This window comes from Anomaloglossus baeobatrachus, chromosome 11 (genome assembly GCF_048569485.1).
Source record: "Anomaloglossus baeobatrachus isolate aAnoBae1 chromosome 11, aAnoBae1.hap1, whole genome shotgun sequence".
Classification (NCBI taxonomy): Eukaryota; Metazoa; Chordata; class Amphibia; order Anura; family Aromobatidae; genus Anomaloglossus; species Anomaloglossus baeobatrachus.
The window spans coordinates 132149701-132171461 of NC_134363.1; the positions used below are offsets into that span (position 1 = coordinate 132149701).

General features: G+C 43.4%; 1 protein-coding gene across 4 annotated transcripts in view; it reads left to right on the plus strand.

The window, feature by feature from the left end:
* Positions 1–21761, plus strand: part of PLEKHG5 (pleckstrin homology and RhoGEF domain containing G5) — a 395051-nt gene that overhangs the window by 361309 nt on the left and 11981 nt on the right. For all 4 annotated transcript variants that reach the window (XM_075328647.1, XM_075328648.1, XM_075328649.1 and 1 more), the window contains 12 exons: positions 812–982; positions 1428–1523; positions 3515–3565; positions 4841–4990; positions 5168–5278; positions 8784–8933; positions 9700–9837; positions 12380–12499; positions 14633–14765; positions 15186–15301; positions 19216–19364; positions 20633–21631. In XM_075328647.1, the coding sequence (XP_075184762.1) occupies positions 812–982; positions 1428–1523; positions 3515–3565; positions 4841–4990; positions 5168–5278; positions 8784–8933; positions 9700–9837; positions 12380–12499; positions 14633–14765; positions 15186–15301; positions 19216–19364; positions 20633–21631 (2384 nt within the window). The remainder of the gene's footprint in view (positions 1–811; positions 983–1427; positions 1524–3514; positions 3566–4840; positions 4991–5167; positions 5279–8783; positions 8934–9699; positions 9838–12379; positions 12500–14632; positions 14766–15185; positions 15302–19215; positions 19365–20632; positions 21632–21761) is intronic.

Below are 21761 nucleotides of genomic sequence, written 5' to 3' on the forward strand. Positions count from 1 at the left end.
TCGATTCTCTGATATACATTAGTGCACGTCGTCTGCTGCACTTGTTTGTTTAGATAGATATATCAGAACATATTATATAGAGATAAATATTAGATGGGCTGAGATGATATAGATATAAGTAGAGCTTTTTGACAGACTTTTTTTATTGTTATTTTTAGTGAGTTGTAGACTTGCATAGATACAAATATCTGTGTCCTCTACATCTTTTCCATACTGAGCGACCCCAATATAGAAAATGTAAGTGCAAGGATTGCTGACTTAATGCTATTGTGCTCCCGCATCCTGGAGGTAGATGCCTTTTTTATTACTCGGCCTGCTGCATCCTTCTTAAGATCATGTTGCCTTGTCAATATTTCTAAGATGTCAGGATGGCTCCAATTGTCTGGGGCTCATTCAGCGCCCGACCCTCGCCCACTGCTCCCAGCTGTTGCTTTTCATTTAAAGGCCTCATGGGCTTTGCCAAGTGTCCAAGCACGAGCCACAGTAACGGCCGAACAAAGAAGGGAATCTGCTCTGTCCCAAAGTGTCATTGCCCCCTGCTAATCTTATTAGCATCTTATTTGCATCCATTAGCCGCGGTCTGGTTAGTGGGCAATGTAGCTTTTCCATATATAAGACACGGGTGATGTATATGCCGCCAGCTGCTTGGAGCAGGACTGGATGCAGATTCAAATGACTTGGGGACAATCCTGATATCTTCTGCCTTTGTTATAGGTTGGGACGTATGTTTAACCCAATGATCCCTGCAATGCACTGACTTATTTTTCCTATTCGTCGCTCTCTGTTCTGACTTCTTGACTACTCTCTATAGGAAATTGATAAGATGGAACAGTTGGAGAGCAAATTGCACTCATACAGCATGTTCGGGCTGCCCAAACTCCCCCAACAGTTGTGCTTTGATCAGGATTCTTGGGAAGAAGAAGAGGACGACACGAATCTTAGCCTTGAAGATAGCTGGCAAGAAATCATTGATGTCCCTGAGGTAAAACTACATATAAATACCCAAACTGTGTAGTCCTTTTAGTAGATTATATTGGGTTTATATAAATTTACCGGGGACTGATGATATTGGCAAAGCCAATAGTCCATGATGTTCTCCAAACTTCTACTTTTCTGTAAGATCCTACATAAAGGATTGATGCAATCTCCCATGGATGATGGTTTATACCTCAACCCTTGAGGCATAAACCAGTGTTTTAACAAATGGCACCATCTCACAATAGGTCTATAGAAAAGTATATTAAAACATTCACGTGACGGAGCCCCTCATAATCTCCCATTTATTCATGGATATTGAAGAGGAGGCTTAGATCTACAGGGTTCTGGTGCTAGGACTGCTGGTCTAGACATGACTTTTGAAGTGATTTGTAGCCTTTAGTTCTGCTGACACCGTACATCACATTGACCATTGTCTTGTGTTTCTGCAGACTTTATCGAGACGCCAGTGTCACCAGCAGGAGGCCATATGGGAGCTGATCCACACCGAAGCCACATACATCAAGAAACTGAAGGTCATCACAGATGTGAGTAATACGGAAGCGAGAGATCTTACTCATACACATTAGTATGCAAACATCTATAATAATATACAGAAAGTACAATATAAATATTCATACATATACCAGACAAATATACACATTTCACATACATATGCTGGACCACAATACATGCATTACATATACAATATAAATATACTAGACCAATATACATATCATATATATTATATACTAGGCAACTATGCGTACAAGTATTACATGTACTAGACTAATATAGATACAGTATGTGTATTATATACATATGCTATATATACAAATACATATACTCTTGCGCATGCAGCACACACATAAAACACTATGCAGTACATACCCAAATAATCATACTGTGCATATACTAGAAACTTGTACAAATACAAAACATATATTCCCACTACCAACGCTACCAACATTTCTTTTATACACGTGTTTATTTTCTTTGTGTGTATTGGAACAACAGAAAAAAACTGAGGGAAAAAAAGGCAAATTGGACATTATTTCATACAAAATCCTCAAAAAGGGCCAGACAAATTGCTAGCACCTTTCCAAAATTGTGGGAAAATAACTTTGTTTCAATCATGCGATGGTTGTTCAAACTCACTGGTGGCAAGTAACAGTTGTGGGCAATATGAAAATCACACCTGAAATCTGATAAAATGGTGAGAAGATGACTTAATCTTTGCAATGTGTGTCTGTGTGTGCCATACTAAGCATGGAGAACAGAAAGAGAAGAGAACTATCTAAGGATTTGAGAACCAAAATTGTGGAAAAATATCAACAATCTCAAGGTTACATATCAATCTCCAGAGATCTTGATGTTCCTTTGTCCACGGTGTGCACCAAAATCAAGAAGTTTACAACACATGAAACTGTAGTTAATTTTCCTGGCTGTACACAGCAGAGAAAAACTGATAAATGGTTGCAACACAGGATAGTCCATAAGGTGGGTAAGCAGCCCCAATCAAGTTCCAAACAAATTGAAGCTGTCCTGCAGGCTCAGGGTGCATCAGTATCAGCAAAAAGTATCTGTCCACATCTGAATGAAATGAAACGCTACGGAGGAGGACCCCACTGCTGACACAGTTACATAACAAAGCTAGACTGCAGTTTGCCAAAATTTACGTGAGAGTGAGTAAGCCAGAATCCTCCTGGGAAAGGGTCTTGTGGACAGACGAGACCAAGGTAGAGATTTTCGGTAAAGCACATTCTTCTATTGTTTACTGAAAACAGAATGAGGCCTACAAAGTATAGAACACTGAACCTTCACCATATTTGACTGAAAGCACTAGTGCCTTGACTGTGTGCAATGCATCATGAAATCTGAAGACCACAAAAGGATTTTGGATGGTAATGTAGTGCCCACTGTCAGAAAGCTGGGTTTGCTTCCTAGGTCATGGGTCTTCCTGCAGAACAATGACCCCAAGCATACTTCAAGACCCCAAAAATTATATCAGAAATGGATGGAAGCAAAGCATTAGAGGAATAGAAATTTCCAGCAGTCGGCGACTTTAATAAAAAAATCATCCTTTATTTTTCAAAACTTTCATAAAAACTTGTAACATCAAGACATAAAATCCAAAAAATAATCCATGGTAGATAGCCTATGAACAACAAACGCGTTTCAGATGCGGGTCCTTAATGCGTTTGTTCATAGGCTATCTACCATGGATTATTTTTTGGATTTTATGTCTTGATGTTACAAGTTTTTATGACATTTTTGAACAATAAAGGATGAGTTTTTAAGAAGTTGCTGATTGCTGGATATTCCTATTCCTCTTGTGCTCCTGCAGACACCCGGTTTCCGCTACAACGGAGGTCTTCTCATGCTGGTGAGCTGACCTCTTTACTCTTGGAAAGCGCTGGAGAGTTCTGAGCTATCAGCCATGATCTAATTCCCATACACACACAGAGCTATAGCGCATATTTTAATGCTATAATGTAGTAACAATACATCTTACATCCCTCTTGCTTTGTATTTTCAGCTGTTCCTGTGCTGTCTGCTCAATCTACAGGACTCCGGATTACTATGTGAGGTAAGGATGAAGATATTGATGACTGGAAACTATCTATTAATTAATTGACCTATTGTATATTGTATATAGTTTCATTTATCATGATGCAGCATTATTGTATAGAGCAGGGGTCCCCAATCTGTAGCTTGGGAGTCACATGTGGCTCGCGGGCCCATGATGTGTGACCCACGTATGTCTACCATCTTTTTAGCAGCCCCATAAAGAAATACAGATCCGGATGAACATTCACTGGCCATGGGGGTGTGGAGATAAATAAGGCAAGCTAGGGATAGGATGGTAGCCTCAGTTAGATACCATATTGTTGTGAGATTACTTGATGCTAAAATACCAAATGGGAGTAAGGTGGGAACATCTGGATGTAAATATGTTGTCTATAAGGCAAGGCGGCACAAGGTCTCTGTGTGATTTATGGGCTAAAGCGTTGCCTATCATTATCCCAATAATGGGGGTCTCTGGGTGTCACTACCCCGAAAGCTTTGGATGTGGCTCACGACCGTCTGTCAATGCTCAATGTGGCTCTTAGCGGTACTTTGCACGTTGCGACATCGCTACTGCGATATCGTCGGGGTCAAATCGAAAGTGACGTACATCCGGCACCGGTAACGACGTCGCAACGTGTAAAGCCTAGGAGAGAAGATGTATGTGCGTGAAACAGTAAAAAATCGGTGATCTGTGTCACGTCGTTCATTTTCATAATGTCGATGTGTCTGCAGATACGATGTTGTTTGTCGTTCCTGCAGCTCCACACATCGCTGTGTGTGAAGCCGCAGGAGCGACAAACATCTCCTTACCTGCGCCCGCCGTCCACCGGCAATGTGGAAGGGAGAAGGTGGGCGGGATGTTTACATCCCGATCTCCACCCCTCCGCTTCTATTGGCCGGCCGATTAATGACATCGCGGTGACGTTGCTGTGACGCCGAACGCACCTCCCCCTTGAAGGAGGGATTCTTCGGCGGTCACAGTGACGTCGCCAACCAGGTAACTGCATGTGAAGCTGCCGTAGCGATAATGTTCGCTACGGCAGCTATCACAAGATATCGCATGTGCGACGGGGGCGGGGACTATATCACGCTCGGCATCGCTACCATCGGCTAGCGATGTCGCAGTGTACAAAGTACCCCTAAGTGTAAGAAAGGTTTGATGACCATTGGTTTAGCGGAAGAAAATTGCTCTCAACATTGGAGATTTTGCAAATTTTTGCCATTGGTGATCAGTACTATGGCCATAAAGGGTATTCTAAGATAATTTCCCTTTTTATCGCTTGTTTTGTGTCAGGTGGAACCAGAGAAACTGTTCAGCAATGTGCAGGAGATCATTCAGCTTCACCGCACCCTCTGGGGGAACGTCATGGTGCCAGTTCTGGAAAAGACCAGGAGAACCAAAAGCTTGCTGAACCCTGTTGACTTTCAGAAGGGATTCAAGATGGTAAATATGATGATTTATTACAAGGCACATTGATAGCACATAATATTATGCCAAGCTCCTTTAATAAGTCTTGATTATTTGTTACAAATTGAGCTGACTCCAAATTTCCAATACAGAATTTAAAATATTTTGGGTCTATTCAACTTTTTCATTTCTTTCTTCCGATTCTTCCTGCAGTTTGAGTCTCTTTTCAAGCCATACATCCGATATTGTATGGAAGAAGAGGGCTGTATGGAGAATATGAGGAATCTGCATCGTGACAACGATTTATTTCGAGCTTATGTGACGGTAAGTTTTTATATTCTGTCATCGTATAAGGTGCATTAATGAGCCACTATTTTTGCAAATAAGCCGTATACTATGTGCTGTCCCAATGTAGACCCGAACACTGGAACAGATCCCTTTTTCCTTTCAATTCTGAGATCTATTCATGTCAAAGGTCTAAAGAGGAGGATTCAACCCTTATTTTTACTTTTATTTATTTTTTTACTTTTTCTGCTGGAACACTGACATAACGCAATTGCTCCACTTAAAGAGGCCTGTCACTTGCTCCAAAAAAATTGAGTTGACTACCGTATTTTCCAGATTGTAAGACGCACGAGGGTAAAATGGGGGTGCGTCTTACAATGTGGATATGGCTTACCGGGGTGGCAGTGGTTGAGCAGGGTCGGCGATACTGAGGGTGTCACTGCAGTGAAACAGCAGGGTCGCCTGATCTGACTATGGGCTGTATTGAATCGCCCGCGGTTAACGCTTTGAACTTCAAGAAAATGTCTGCGGAGGCAGTGCATGTGCAGATTGACACAATGGACTTCAAGAAAATGGGTGCAGAGGCCTTTTTGCGCATATGCCGACTCTGTTGCCATTTTCTTTAAGTCCATTGCGTCAACCGCGGGCAATTCTATAGAGCCCATGGTCAGATTAGGCACCCACCGCCGCAGTGACACCCCGTCCTGTGACCCTCTTGAGTCTCTGCACTGCAGTGACACCCCTGCAACACGCCGGCAGAACAATGGCGCCCGCCAGCGTGATACCCCTGAGGCCGCAGTATCGCCAACCCTCCATCCACTAACACTCATGAGACGCAACACCCCCTCCTCTGAGCCCGAAGCATCGCTGACCCTGCCTCCTGTGACCTTCCTGAGCCGCTGCACCACCACCGCCATAAGCATTAGGATTAAGACACACTGGGATTATAAGACAAACACTCATTTTAACATTAAAAATTATTTTTTTCCTACTTTCCTCCTCTAAATTTGGGGTGCGTCTTATAATCCAAGGTGTCTTTATAAACCGAAAAATACATACCTTGTAAAAAAAATCACTAAGCTAACCTGGTTCTGTCTATTTTCTGTTTTGTGCTGCATTGCTCTATTACAGAGATATTTAAATTTCTTCTGGAGCGCATTATGTGAAATCTCTGCTCGTAGTGCGACTGGGTGTTTCTTCAGAGTCTTCTCTGGAGGTGTACGATTTCATCCGTGTGTCCCATATACTGCTAATCACAGCTCAGCAGCTGATCTAGCAGTGTCCGATGCTAACAATCAATGATTGATAGTGTCTGGGAGGGAGGGGTGACGTCACATACTCTCATAGAAGATTGGGATGTCTTTGCTTATAGAACATCTGGGTCTTTCTTCACAGTCTTCTTTGAGGGCGTACTGTTTCTCCCATATGCTGCTAATCACAGCTCAGCATCTGGTCTAGCAGTGTCAGATGCCGACAATCAATGATTGACAGCATTTGGTAGGGAGGGGTAAAAGCACATGCTCACAGAGAAGACTGGGAAGTAAAGCCCAGTTGCACTACAATCAGAGATTTCACATGATGTGCTCCAAAAGCAACAAATGTGAATATCTCTGCAATGGAGCACCACAGAAAAAAATGGATAAAAGCAGCAGAATCTGGGAAGCTCAGGGAGTTTTACAAGATATTTAACTACATTTCTTGAGAAAGTGACAGGTCCTTTTTAAAGGGACTCTCTCTCAAGGTTTTTACCACCTAATCTGAGAGCAGCATAACGTAGGGGCAGAGATCCTGATTTCAGTGATGTGTCACTTACTGGGCTGCTTAGTGTAGTTTTCATAAAATCACAGTTTAATTAGCAGGAGATTATCATTACAGGACTACTTGGCGTGCTACAGGTAGTCCAGCATATTCATGAGCTCTGTATAATTGCTTGATCTGCAGCAGTGAAAACATTGATTTTATCAAAATGACAGCAAACTGCTCAGTAAGTGACACATCGCTGGAATAAGAGTCTCTGTCTCTACATTATGCTGCTCTCAGATGGGGGAGCAAAAACCTGCTGACAGATTCCCTTTATATACCAATATCGGAGATTGACAGTTGAGGTTGGAGACTGCTGCATATGACTCGCCCACCCCAGGGCTGTGGGACACCCGGTGCCGGGCCGGACTAGTCCGGTGGTAGTCAGTGGTGGCTGGGCCCGGCTCCGTGGCCCTGGTGGGTGTCAGTAAAATATGTGGCTTGATGAATAAAGTTTGTGTTCGTGACGCCACCTGTGGTATGCGGCTACTAAGCCGCCGCTGCTGTGTGAGGCCTCCGGGATGATGATATGGCAGCAATGGTGGTACTGCTCCCCACAGGTGGAGCAATGCCCGGGGCACAGTTGGTGCTTGTGAATGTCTATGCAGCTGTAATAACAGAGACCACTCCAAGGGTGCAGTTCAAGTTCTTTACTCACAGTTCTTGTCACAGCTGTAGGGACCCTTGGACTGCTGGGACCACTGTCAGGGACCTCCGCCGTTTCTGGGAGATTCTGAGAGTGAAAGCCGGTACCCTTCTCTTAGTGTCTCTTTCTTCTGCTGTCTTCCTTAGCCTTGCCTTTGTTAGGATGAACCTGGCTTGGCCTCCACTACAGCCTCCAGGCTGGGGGGTCACCTGTCGGCTGATTACCCCTTTTCTGGAAGTCTGCTATGGGTTCTGGCCCTGGGAGTCTACAACCTTCCCTGGGCCTCGGTTTTTACTGTTTGGAGATGATTTTGCACTCCTCCAGTCTCTAGGGACCGTCCCCTGTCGCAGCTTGATCCCTCCACCGATGTTAATGTGGAACAGGCCACCGCAGCCTACAACTACCCGTGGCGCCTCTAGGACCTCTCCTTGGTACCTCTAGGACTGCTCGTGGTACCTATAGGACTACCCGTGGCCCTGCGACTTCTTCTGTCTCTGTGTGGCGTCACCTGGACCTCTGGGTCCCAGGATCTTCACCAGGAAGCGTCTCCTTCTGTTTCTCTGCTCCTGTCTGACTTGGAGCCTTTCTTTCCTTCTTTCTTTCTTTCTTTTCTCCTCCTTGCCTGCCTCCAGCAGGCCTCCTCCTCCCTCCTTGCTCTCGTTCTTCTTCTCCAACTACATGCTCACTCTCTCACTCCCTGAGGTAGACTGACTAAACTTGACCTTCCTCTCTTTGTCTGCTCTCAGATGGCTCCTCCCACCTCCCCAGTTGTTAAGCTGTACCCTATAGGAGCAGGGATGGGTCTTACGGCCCCTCCCAGCATGCAGCATGGGGGGGTAACTGCCACTTTCCCTGGTCCCAGTATGTACCTAACAATGGGTGTAGTGTGGATTTACCAGGGGACCGGAGTTCACTCTCTTCCTCTCTCAGAATGGGGCATCACACCGCTGGATGGGGTGCAGTGACCTGTGGCGACGGAAGCCTCAGGGGCGCCACACATAACACAGCTGACACCTTCAATGTATAAAGCAAGCTATGCAGGTGAGCCCACTCACAAGTCTAATGAAATATTAATGGTAACGGGTTGTGTATTTGCAGTGGGCTGAGAAGCACAAGCAGTGCAACCGTCTGAAGTTGAGTGACATGCTCGTCAAGCCACATCAACGTCTCACCAAGTACCCCCTGCTGCTCAAGTCCATCCTAAAGAAGACGGACGACCATCAAATCAGGGAGTCCATCATCACTATGGTATGTTAGACTTCAGTGGGGTTTCTCATGCAACTGACTGGACTCTAATCTTTGATGGGGTCCCAGTGGCTAAACTTCTGTGACCATAATGGGGGCTGGGACACAACACAAGTCCCTGGAATGGGAGAATCTTATGCGGACTTTACACGAGACGAGCTATCGTGTGATGCATCGTCGGGGTCATGGTTTTCGTGACGCACATCCGGCATCGTTCACAACGTCGTCTCGTGTGACACCTCCGAGCGACGCAGAATCGCTCACAAATCATGAGTCGTGTACTCGTCGCTAAGTTTTAAAAAATTGTCTATTTAACATGGCACCGGTTGTTCATCGTACCCAGGGTAGCACACATCGCTCCGTGTGACACCCCGGGAACGATGAACACAGCTTACCTGCGTCCCGTGGCACCCACCGGCAATGCGGAAGGAAGGAGGTGGGCGAGATGTTTACGTCCTGCTCATCTCCGCCCCTCCGCTTCTATTGGGCGGCGGCTGTGGGACATCGCTGTGACGCCGAACGTCCCTCCCCCTTCAGGAAGTGGATGTTTGCCGCCCACAGCGAGGTCACGCAGCAGGTAAGTACGTGTGACGGGCGTTTAATGACTTTGTGCGACACGGGCAGCACTTTGCCCGTGACGCACAAACGACGGGGGCGGGTACGATCGTTCGTGCAATTGCGCTATAGATCGTAACATGTAAAGCCCGCATTAGTCATGGCTGATGGCAACTTTTTTTTTTTCTAAAAATTGATGTTATGGTTCCTGCAGATAAATTCAGTGGAGCGTTTCATCAATCACGTGAACTCACGAATGCGCCAGCGGCAGGAACAGCAGCGACTGGTGGCCATCATCAGCCGTATTGACTCCTATGAAGCTGTTGAGAGCAGTTCTGATGAAGTGGATAAGGTGAGAAATTAATTCCCATAGCCCATGTATTCCATTCTAAGAACAAACAGAATTCATGTGCAGAAGTTGTATCAGTTATGCAAACGTAAGCAGAGGCGAGGGGCTCCATTGATTACTACGGGCTCTGTTTTGTGTCCGTTTTTAGAACAGAAAAGAAAGTTCTGTATGCAATGGAACCCCCTCCTCCTTCTGTTTGTAACTGATCCTTTTTGCATATGAATTCCATTTGTCTGTTCCTGGAAATGGAGAAGACAACAATATGTATGCAATTGTGAACTTAGACTTATGCATTCCCCCCAAACACTGTTTATATAGTTTCAGGGCTCATTTACATTGCACGACTGTCAGTCAGCACCGATGTGCACAGGACAATCGTTAATAGATCACTCTGTGCATATAGGCTGTCATTGTTCTCTGCAGCACACCTCCTGTTTACAGTGGACAATGTGCTGCCGAGAATCATTTCACTCAACAGATGATCGGCAGCCTATTTGCACTGGCTGATTATTGGGAAATTAACGTTCTTTGGTATGCCTGTTCCCAATATGTGTGCTGTGTAAATGTGCCCTTAAAACCTTTTTTATTTGCTTCCCATGCAGCAGAGCTTTGTCATCACGGTCACTGTCTATGCAGAGTGCAGCAACCAATGACAAAGGATGCTATACTTCTGCACTCTGCATAGGTACTGAGCGTGCTGCCTGAAAAATAGCCTCTAGCATTTGCTGGGTGTTGAAAGGGCTGCAAATAGAAGCTGCACTTGCTGGCTACTTAGTGCAGCTTCCCTGTTATTATGGATCATATTGACCATGGGGAAATTAGGCCTTGACATTTTTTCACCCCTACAAAATTTGGTGCCAGGTGCAACAGACCCCATTTCCACAATACACCTACATATGACCAGTTGCAATGGGTGTCATCTCTCCTTTTCACTATGTATTGTCTATATACCGTGTTTTTCCAAAAATAAGATACTGTCTAGGGCCCTGTGCGCACACTGCATTTTTTTGCTGCAGTTTTTGCTGCAAAATTAATGCAGTTTTTGTTCATAAGCTTCATGCAGTCCTTCCCCAGCAAAGTCTATGAGAAATCCAAAATTGCTGTGTTTTTCTTACAGGTTTTGCTGCAGAATTTCTGCAGCAAAAAGAAGCAGTATGTCACTTCTTTTCTGCGTTTTTTTCCTGTGTTTTGCCATTGAGAATGTTAAAAAACCACAGGGATAAAACCGCAGGCAAAAACACGGTAAATTCGCACCAAAAATGCAGCATAACGCGGTAAAACCGCATGCGTTTTTTGTGTGTTTTTTCCGCAGGTAGGTGCGTGTTTCTGCCAGAAGGTGGAGAAACAAATTTGCAGTGTACGCACATAGTCTTATACTTTTTTTGCCCCGTAAAAAGCACTAGGACTTATTATTGGGTAGGTCTTATTTTTGGGGAAACACGGTTGGGGGTAAGTTTACTCCCCCAAAAAAGCAGAACCCCCCTCCTTCCTAGGAGACTCATACTTACCAGACCCCGCTCATCTGCGTCGCTCCCAGGTCCTCCTGCAATACTAAGCAGGCGCTCCAAGTGAGCATGCTGCATATCGTCCTCCCCTGCTTCTGGCCGACACTCACACACATCAGATTACTCATACACACACACATACTCACATACACATCAAATCACAAACCAGATTGCACCCTCACTCACCACATCCAGAGATACGCATTACTTCCGGCCAGCAGGAGAAGATGGGACGCAGTGCAGTGGAATGTATCGATGTGTTCCACCTCTGGGTCTTCTATGCGTTCCACCTCACTGCATCCCAGGATTCTCTGCTGGCCAGAAGCAATCCTTCTCGCTGGATGTGGTGAGTGTGGACAATCTGATGTGTCATTGTGTGAGCGATCTGATGTGTGTGCGATCTGATATGTGTGTGCGATCTGATGTGTGTGTGCGATCTGATGTGTGTGTGCGATCTGATGTGTGTGTGCGATCTGATGTGTGTGTGTGATCTGATGTGTGTGTGCGATCTGATATGTGTGTGCGATCTGATGTGTGTGTGCGATCTGATGTGTGTGTGCGATCTGATGTGTGTGTGCGATCTGATGTGTGTGTGCGATCTGATGTGTGTGTGTGATCTGATGTGTGTGTGCGATCTGATGTGTGTGTGCGATCTGATGTGTGTGTGCGATCTGATGTGTGTGAGCGATCTGATGTGTGTGAGCGATCTGATGTGTGTGTGTGCGTCCCATTGCATTTCCTCCCGTTTGGCATCTGATGAGAATGATTGTGGGGTCATCTATCTTCTGTCTGCTCTCTTTTCGGGGGTGTCTGCTTTCTATAATGAAGTGTCCTGCAGTATTCTTTATCTTTTTAGCTGCATGGACACTTCATTATTGAACCGTGACTAGGTCTTATTTTCGGGGTAGGCCTTATATTTAAGCCTTGCTCCGAAAAGGCCGAAAATTCCTGCTGGGGCTTATTTTTAGGGGGAGGTATTATTTTTGGAACAACACTGTATTATTAAATATAACTCATGTTTTAATATTTTTCAATATTAGATATTGAAGGAATTCTGTAAGTTGGATTTGACGTCGCCGATGATTGGAACGTCGCCCGATGATACCCGACAACTTCTGCTGGAAGGAAGCCTCAAAATGAAAGAAGGGAAAGACAGCAAGGTGTGAAGCGCGCTTATAAGATAACATCAGTGGATAGGATAGTTGTACTATCAATGATTAGCCAAGTCAGGGGTGTCCATTGAGAAGCAGAAAGTCGAAAATAAAGGGAAATGGCGCCTTCTGTTGTTTAAGGTTCTCACAATCACTCTTCACTATCCTAGAAGTGGGTCAATTGCTTGTTAGGCCGGTTTCACACATCCGGCTTTTCGATGGTTTGACGGATTCGGCGCACACTATGACAGTGTATACAGTACAATGGCAGCGCTGCAACTTCCGGGTCACATGCTCCGGTCACATGACAGCATGTGACCGGAGCTTGTCGCGCTGCCACTGTACTGTATACACTGTACTGGCGTGCGCCGAATCCGGCAAACCATCGAAAAGCCGGATGTGTGAAACCAGCCTTTAGGCTTCCCTGCCATTACTCCAGCACATTTGCCAACTTAGATTGTTGTCTATAATATCTGATGTTATGTATTTAGAACTACAGTGCCTACAAGTAGTCTTCAACCCCCTGCAGATTTAGCAGGTTTGATAAGATGCAAATAAGTTAGAGCCTGCAAACTTCAAACAAGAGCAGGATTTATTAACAGATGCATAAATCTTACAAACCAACAAGTTATGTTGCTCAGTTAAATTTTAATACATTTTCAACATAAAAGTGTGGGTCAATTATTATTCAACCCCTAGGTTTAATATTTTGTGGAATAACCCTTGTTTGCAATTACAGCTAATATTCGTCTTTTATAAGACCTGATCAGGCTGGCACAGGTCTCTGGAGTTATCTTGGCCCACTCCTCCATGCAGATCTTCTCCAAGTTATCTAGGTTCTTTGGGTGTCTCATGTGGACTTTAATCTTGAGCTCCTTCCACAAGTTTTCAATTGGGTTAAGGTCAGGAGACTGACTAGGCACTGCAACACCTTGATTTTTTCCCTCTTGAACCAGGCCTTGGTTTTCTTGGTTGTGTGCTTTGGGTCGTTGTCTTGTTGGAAGATGAAATGACGACCCATCTTAAGATCCTTGATGGAGGAGCGCAGGTTCTTGGCCAAAATCTCCAGGTAGGCCGTGCTATCCATCTTCCCATGGATGCGGACCAGATGGCCAGGCCCCTTGGCTGAGAAACAGCCCCACAGCATGATGCTGCCACCACCATGCTTGACTGTAGGGATGGTATTCTTGGGGTCGTATGCAGTGCCATCCAGTCTCCAAACGTCACGTGTGTGGTTGGCACCAAAGATCTCGATCTTGGTCTCATCAGACGAGAGAACCTTGAACCAGTCTGTCTCGGAGTCCTCCAAGTGATCATGAGCAAACTGTAGACGAGCCTTGACATGACGCTTTGAAAGTAAATGTACCTTACGGGCTCGTCTGGAACGGAGACCATTGCGGTGGAGTACGTTACTTATGGTATTGACTGAAACCAATGTCCCCACTGCTATGAGATCTTCCCGGAGCTCCTTCCTTGTTGTCCTTGGGTTAGCCTTGACTCTTCGGACAAGCCTGGCCTCGGCACGGGTGGAAACTTTCAAAGGCTGTCCAGACCGTGGAAGGCTAACAGTAGTTCCATAAGCCTTCCACTTCCGGATGATGCTCCCAACAGTGGAGACAGGTAGGCCCAACTCCTTGGAAAGGGTTTTGTACCCCTTGCCAGCCTTGTGACCCTCCACGATCTTGTCTCTGATGGCCTTGGAATGCTCCTTTGTCTTTCCCATGTTGACCAAGTATGAGTGCTGTTCACAAGTTTGGGGAGGGTCTTAATTAGTCAGAAAGGGCTGGAAAAAGAGATAATTAATCCAAACATATGAAGCTCATTGTTCTTTGTGCCTGAAATACTTCTTAATACTTTAGGGGAACCAAACAGAATTCTGGTGGTTTGAGGGGTTGAATAATAAATGACCCTCTGAATAAACTTTTCACAATTTAAAAAAAAAAAAAAAGAAATAACATTCTTTTTTGCTGCAGTGCATTTCACACTTCCAGGCTGATCTACAGTCCAAATGTCACAATGCCAAGTTAATTCCGAATGTGTAAACCTGCTAAATCTGCAGGGGGTTGAATACTACTTGTAGGCACTGTATAATATATGTCAATGTATATAAATAGGGATCTGACCATGTATTTATACTTTCAGATGGATGTTTACTGCTTCCTGTTTACGGATCTTTTCCTCATCACAAAACCAGTGAAGAAAGCAGAGAGAACCAAAGTTATCAGACAGCCATTAATGGTGGACAAAATCGTCTGTAGAGAACTCAAAGACACAGGTGAACCATTACTATCAGTTATTGCAGTACCATTTCTGTGCACTAGGTGGTGATGGCGCTCCCTCTGACCCCCGGTATATTGTACTGGGAGTGATGACTGGCCGCCACTTGTTGCTGCCAATGGTTACTGGTATTTGCATGTTCATCTCCTGTCGTCTGAAGCCTTTGTTTGCATACTGTAAAGCAGATGTGCTGCCAGGTGACAGGCAAATATTAACTTTTTATGGGCGATGAATACTGTTTGGCTAAAATACACATTTAATGGAAGTAAATAGTCTATAATGGCGGTAAATAAACACAGGTCATGTTATACTGCAGTGCTATTGTGAAGCCTAACAAAAGGCGTCACATTATCACATGCAGTGCCCCCACTCCAAGTCTTAAGACCCTAATGTATTGCCATCTATCACCTTTTTTCAGGTTCCTTCCTGTTAATCTACCTGAATGAGTTCAGAAGTGCAGTCGCCGCCTATACTTTCCAAGCCAGTGGCCAGTCTTTGTGCCGGGGATGGGTGGAAGCACTTTTCAATGCCCAGGTAAGGGGAAATCTGTTACACTGACCTCAAGAGAGTGGAGCTTACAGGATTGATTGGAAATTATGCTGCCTTCGTCTAAAAAAAACCCCCAAAAAACAAAGGAAAAAAAATACACACTTGTCCAATGGTTCTGTATAGTAATCATGATTACAGGTTTGACCCAAAAATGTATACACACAGTAATATATTTCTATTTAGTTTGAAAAAAAAAACGCTTAATAAAAAAAATGTGTCTGCTCCACATCCGTAATAACGTATTAGGGCTCATGCGCACGTAACTGCAGAATATTCTGCAGCGATTTGGCAGCACATGTGCGCTTCAAATCGCTGCAGAAACACTGCGTAATGAATGCAGTTTTTTTTTGTAGAAAAAAGCCGATTTCAGCGGGAGCTGCATCCAAAGCGCACGGAATAATTGACATGCTGCTTTTATGAACACATGGATTTGGGTCAAAATTTTAGCACCCAAATCGCTGCGTTCATAAAAGCAACGTGCGCACGTATCATGCACAATCTTCATAGATTGTGCAGGGAACGCAGGACGCATGCATTTATGCTGCAGTGCTATATGCAGCGTAAATGCATGCAATTATGCAACGTGCGCATGAGCCCTTATAAAACTATTGATTACTTATGCCGCATGGTGAGTGCTAGAAAAAAAAAATCAATGCCAGAATTTCTGTTTTTGTTCATCCTGTCTTACAAAAATAAATAAATAAAAAGTAATCTAAATCTTTCAAGTATCTCAAAATGGTGCTGATAAAAACTACAGTTCAGTAGAAAAAAAAGGTCCTCACGCAGCTCTGTAAATGAAAAAGTTACGGCTCTCAGAATATAATGCAAAAAAAAAATATAATAAAACATCTAATAAATAATCTAAATATTATATTATACATATATAAATTATTAAAATTATTATATTATACATATAGATTTTTTTGCATTATATTCTGAGAGACGTAACTTTTTCACTTACAGAGCTGCGTGAGGACCTTTAATTTTTCTACTGAACTGTAGTTTTCTTTGTCGCTCCATTGGGAGACCCAGACAATTAGTTTTCATTCAGAGGAGACAACAGCATGTCGTCCGCAAAAAGCAAGGGTGCCAAAGCACAGGCTTACTTTGCAACCTGTACCTCATGTGCGGCTATACTACCGGCAGGTTCCACCGATCCTCATTGTGTGCAATGCTCGGCCCCTGTGGCACTTACTCAGCCGGAGCCTCTGCTACTGGTGGCCCAGGTGGAACCACCTGCTACCACTGTCCAGGTGACAGGGACGGAGTTTGCAGTATTTGCTGACAAACTGTCTGAGAGTATGGATAAATGGTCTGCTAAGATACTAGAAGCCTTACAGTCCAGACCGGTGACTCAGGCCACGGGCACTGTTCAATCATTGACCCCAGGCCCCCCTCAGTTGGAGCAGCAAAGTGCTCCTGGGGTGACCCATAGGTCCCAGGGTGAAGTCTCTGACACGGACCGCAGTCCCAGGCCGCCTAAACGGGCTCGCTGGGAAATTCCCTCGACCTCATCACACTGTTCGGAGTCTCAGCAGGAGGACTCTCTGGATGATGAAGCGGAGGTAGCAGATCAGGATTCTGATCCTGATGCCGCTCTCAACCTAGATACACCTGAAGGTGACGCCATAGTGAATGACCTTATAGCGACCATCAATCAGGTGTTGGATATTTCTCCCCCAGCTCCTCCAATTGAGGAGTCAGCTTCTCAGCATTTCCAAAGTCAAATCTGACACCGGTCCAATCGCTGACATATCTTGGCATGGAGTTTCATACTCTTCCAGCGATAGTGAAACTTCCGCTGGACAAACAGTGTTCACTGCAGACAGGGGTGCAATCTCTCCTTCAAGGCCAGTCACACCCCTTGCGGCGCCTCATGCACTTCCTAGGGAAGATGGTAGCAGCAATGGAGGCAGTTCCTTTTGCGCAGTTTCATCTGCGTCCACTTCAATGGGACATTCTCCGCAAATGGGACAGGAAGTCGACGTCCCTCGACAGGAACGTCTCCCTGTCTCGGGCAGCCAAGGCTTCCCTTCAGTGGTGGCTTCTTCCCACTTCTCTGTCGAAGGGGAAATCCTTCCTGCCCCCATCCTGGGCTGTGGTCACGACGGACGCGAGCCTGTCAGGGTGGGGAGCAGTCTTTCTCCACCACAGAGCTCAGGGTACAATGAACTGTAGTTTTTATCAGCACCATTTTGAGATACTTGAAATATTTAGATTACTTTTTATGTATTTATTTTTGTAAGACAGGATGAACAAAAACAGAAATTCTGGCATTGATTTTTTTTTTTTCAAGCATTCACTATGCGGCATCAAATGATAGTAATCAAATAGTTTTATCACACTTCCTATTACGGTTAAGCATTTCTTTTCCAAACTAATTTATATATATATACAGTGTGTGTGTGTATATATATATATACCGTATATATATATATATATATATAGTGTGTGTGTGTGTGTATATATATATATATATATATATATATATATATATACAGTGTGTGTGTGTGTGTGTATATATATATATATATATATATATATATATATATATATATATATTTTATTTATTTTTTTATATATATATATATGTATATATATATATGTATATATATATATATATATATATATATATATATATATATATATATATATATATATATATATATATATATATATATATATATATATATTTAAATTACAATCAATTTAAAATGTGATTTTGTTGGATAAAGTAGGAGAACATAAAAATATCACTGTAAACATATTGACCTGTACTACAAAACTATATAATTAGTTATTCTGCATAATGATTGCAAAAAAAAAAAAATACCCTATGAGAATTGCAGTTTTGGTTCACAACAGGTTTACAAAAAATGTAATAAAAAGTTATCCAGAAATCATATGTATCCAAAAAGGACTCCAGTAAAAGCTAGTTTGCCCCACAAAAATTAAGCCCAGTTTTTGTGTTCAGAAAAATAAAAAAGAATATGGAGGCCCCCCAAAAAAATAAATTTTTAAGTAAATCTTTTGTGCAAAACATAAAAAACACATTAGTTTGCTTTTGTCATAATCGTATCAACTGCAGAATACAAATACCATTAACATGAATTGTGTTTAACAAAATAAATGGAATCTAGAATTGCTGTTTTTAAGTTCGTTTTGCCTCTGAAAGAGGGTAATAAAAAGTGCTACAAAAAATGTACTAGTTATCACAAAATGGTACCGATGAAAAGTTCAGCTTGTCACGCACAAAATAAGCCCTCATTCAGCTCTACTGATGGAAAATTATAAAAGTTATGGCACAAAAGAACATTTTTTTCAGAGTATTTATTGTGCAAAGGTAAAAAATATAAAACTGTACACATTTTTTATTGCAATAATTAGACTGATTCACAGAATAAAGGTAACATAGTGAATAGCATAAAGTTTTTTGTTTGTTTTTTAAAAAAAGAAATCTGTCGGAATTGCTTTTTTCTTTACATTATTCCATTTAAAGAGTTAATAAAAGTTTGTCAATAAGTTATTCATAAACCAAAATGATGTCACTCACTTTCACAACCCAAGTTCTCCCCACCCCCAAAAAAACCCCAAACCAAGCACTCGTGGGACTACATTAACAAAAAAGAAAAAAAGTTGGAATCAATGGTGCTCTAAAAATGTACTATTATTTTTTTTTATTATTATTATTATTATTATTATTATTATTATTATTATTATTAATAATAATAATAATTAATTAGTACAATTAAGCTATTTTGCATTAGATTATATTACAAGCAATGATGCAATACCTCACTTAGCCTGTAGGGTTGCTGTTGCCTTTTGTTCACAATCATGCCTCTGTCCTTTATCTCTATCATGTAAGTAACCTGTAAATCATTACCATATTACAACAGAACCTGCTGCAGAGATTGCGTCAGGAGCATGTGCAGAACCAGCAGCAGGTGTCACATCATCCAGAAGAGGAAGAAGATATGGAAAGTGGAGCATCTGCAGCCAGCTCGCCAACGATACTGCGACGAAGCAGTGCTGACATGTTACACAGGTAAGTAGCCAAAAAAATAATTTTAAACGGGGTTGTCTGGTTTGGACAGAATATAGAGATCGCAGGGTGTCCAGCATCTGTCATGTGGAGGAACACAACATGAAATGCTCGATATCGCTGCAGCGCTCCTACAGAGGCAATAAAGTATTATATATTTTCTATTGCAAGAAATCAGCTGTCCTTATAAATTTATCTTTATCTAATAAACAAAGATGAGTGTATGTGTGTGTGTGTGTGTCCGCTAAAGGAATCCGCACTGTCACATTTACAATCACAAAACTTTGCACAGACGCCCTATGTGACTCAGGGCATGTCATAGACTGTTTTGAGGGGAAAATATTACCCTGCGCTTTACAGTTATTCACCAAAAACCTACTTACATTAAAGTCAATGGAGCTGGGAGCTACAGGTCATTAATAGCAGCTGTGATTAGTTTCTATAGGCAACGAAGGACAGTTTTAGAATAAGAAGCTTCTGTGTGAGGTAATATGATGTCGGTGGAGAGACAGAGAGAAAGAGACACACGGAAAGAGACAGAGAGATACAGACAGAGAGACTGAGAGAGAGGGAGACGGAAAGAGACAGAGAGAGGCTGATAGAGAGAGAGGTGGATAGAGAGAGACAGATAGAGAGACAGACGTAGAGACGGACAGAGAGAGAGATACAGAGACAGACAGACTGAGAGAGAGGGAGACAGGGAAAGAGACAGAGTGAGGCTGATAGAGAGAGAGGTGGATAGAGAGAGACGTATAGAGAAAGACGGCTAGAGAGACAGACGTAGAGATGGACAGAGAGAGAGATACAGAGACAGACAGAGAGACAGACACAGAGACAAACAGAGAGAGATGGATAGAAAGACAGTCAGAGACAAACAGAGAGAGAGACAGACAAAGAGAGTGAGAGAGATAGAGACAGACAGAGAGACAGACAACGAGGGAGACAGACAGAGACAGACAGACAAATAGACAGAGTGTGAGACAGACAGAGAGGGAGATATACTGAGAGAGAGTGGGAGAGACAGCAATGCTGGGTACTATAGCTAGTATATATATAATATCTTTGAATCACTGACGTTGATAATTTAGGGTTCAGAATAGACAATGTATATAGACTGTGTTGTGCACAGTACCAAACACAGACAGAAGAGGGCCTCTTTGGCCACTCTTGCACCAATGGTATGTCCGCCTCTGGTATTGTGTTCCATGATGATGATTGCTTTCGGTATTGTAATTTTTTTTTTTTAATTTCGTTTCTTTTTTTCTTTGCAGCCAATCAGACGGCTCAACAGAGACAATATCCGTCGTGGTGATTGACGCCTGTGAGGACCTCTCGTCTCCTGAGACAGAGCAAGGACTCTTCAGCTCTCAGTCTGATGAAACTTCAATCAGCACCACTGCCTCCTCCATCACACCTACCAGAGACATGTTTGAAAGCATGGAGACTTCCGATCCAAACCCAGCGGCGGATTCTAACTATCTAAAACTGGAGCCAAACGCATGTAGATCGTCGTCTATTGACAGCGCCTATGGGACCCTCTCGCCGACGTCACTGGAGGAGTTCGTAGAACGTCAGCAGCAAGAAATGACAGAAGAAGAGAGAGAGTCAGTCAGTTCTCAGCGCTCAACATCTCCAAAACTCAAGAGGAGGACTCCAGTCCAGCTCTTACCATGCAAATCCAAGGTCCTGAAATCCAAGTCAGAAGCCAATCTCCTTCATCTGATTTCCACTGAACCAACGGACCAAACTAATGAGGAAGCTCAGCTGACCCAAAGTAAAAGCCTGTGTGAACTCTTCATGTCTCCGAATCCTGACGCTTTTATTGACCGCAATAAAAATGGCCGAGCTCGATACGTTTCCCACAAAAGGACTAGCTTGGTGGAACGTTCCTTGAGAAAGGCTGAAGAGCACCCGGCAAAACCTAGATCTCAGTCTGTCTCTTCAAGACAGCATATAGTCAACCTCAGTAGCTGCAGCAGCAGTTCCTCTGACCTGTCCGATTCAGAAGAGATGCGATATTCCAAAACTGCTGAAGATCCACTTTCAGAACAACTTGACTCTCTCCCGGATTTTGAGTTAGATTCTCCATCACAGGAGTATGCAGAGTATGCGGAGGACAATGAGACAGAGGTGGACAATATTGGTGCACCTGGCTGTGCCAGGCGGACAATGTCAGACCCGCAGCAGTCGACTCAGCATAGGAAACTTACTTTGGCTCAACTCTACAGAATTAGAACAACTTTACTCCTTAATTCCACTCTTACAGCCTCGTAAGTCAATCTAATTTTATTTGTTATATATTTGGTAGAAGACCTAGTCAGCTATATGTAAATTGTTTAGAGGGGTTGTCCTCTTCTTTGCAACAGACTTCTGCACAACATCTTTTTAATAGGTCCAGGG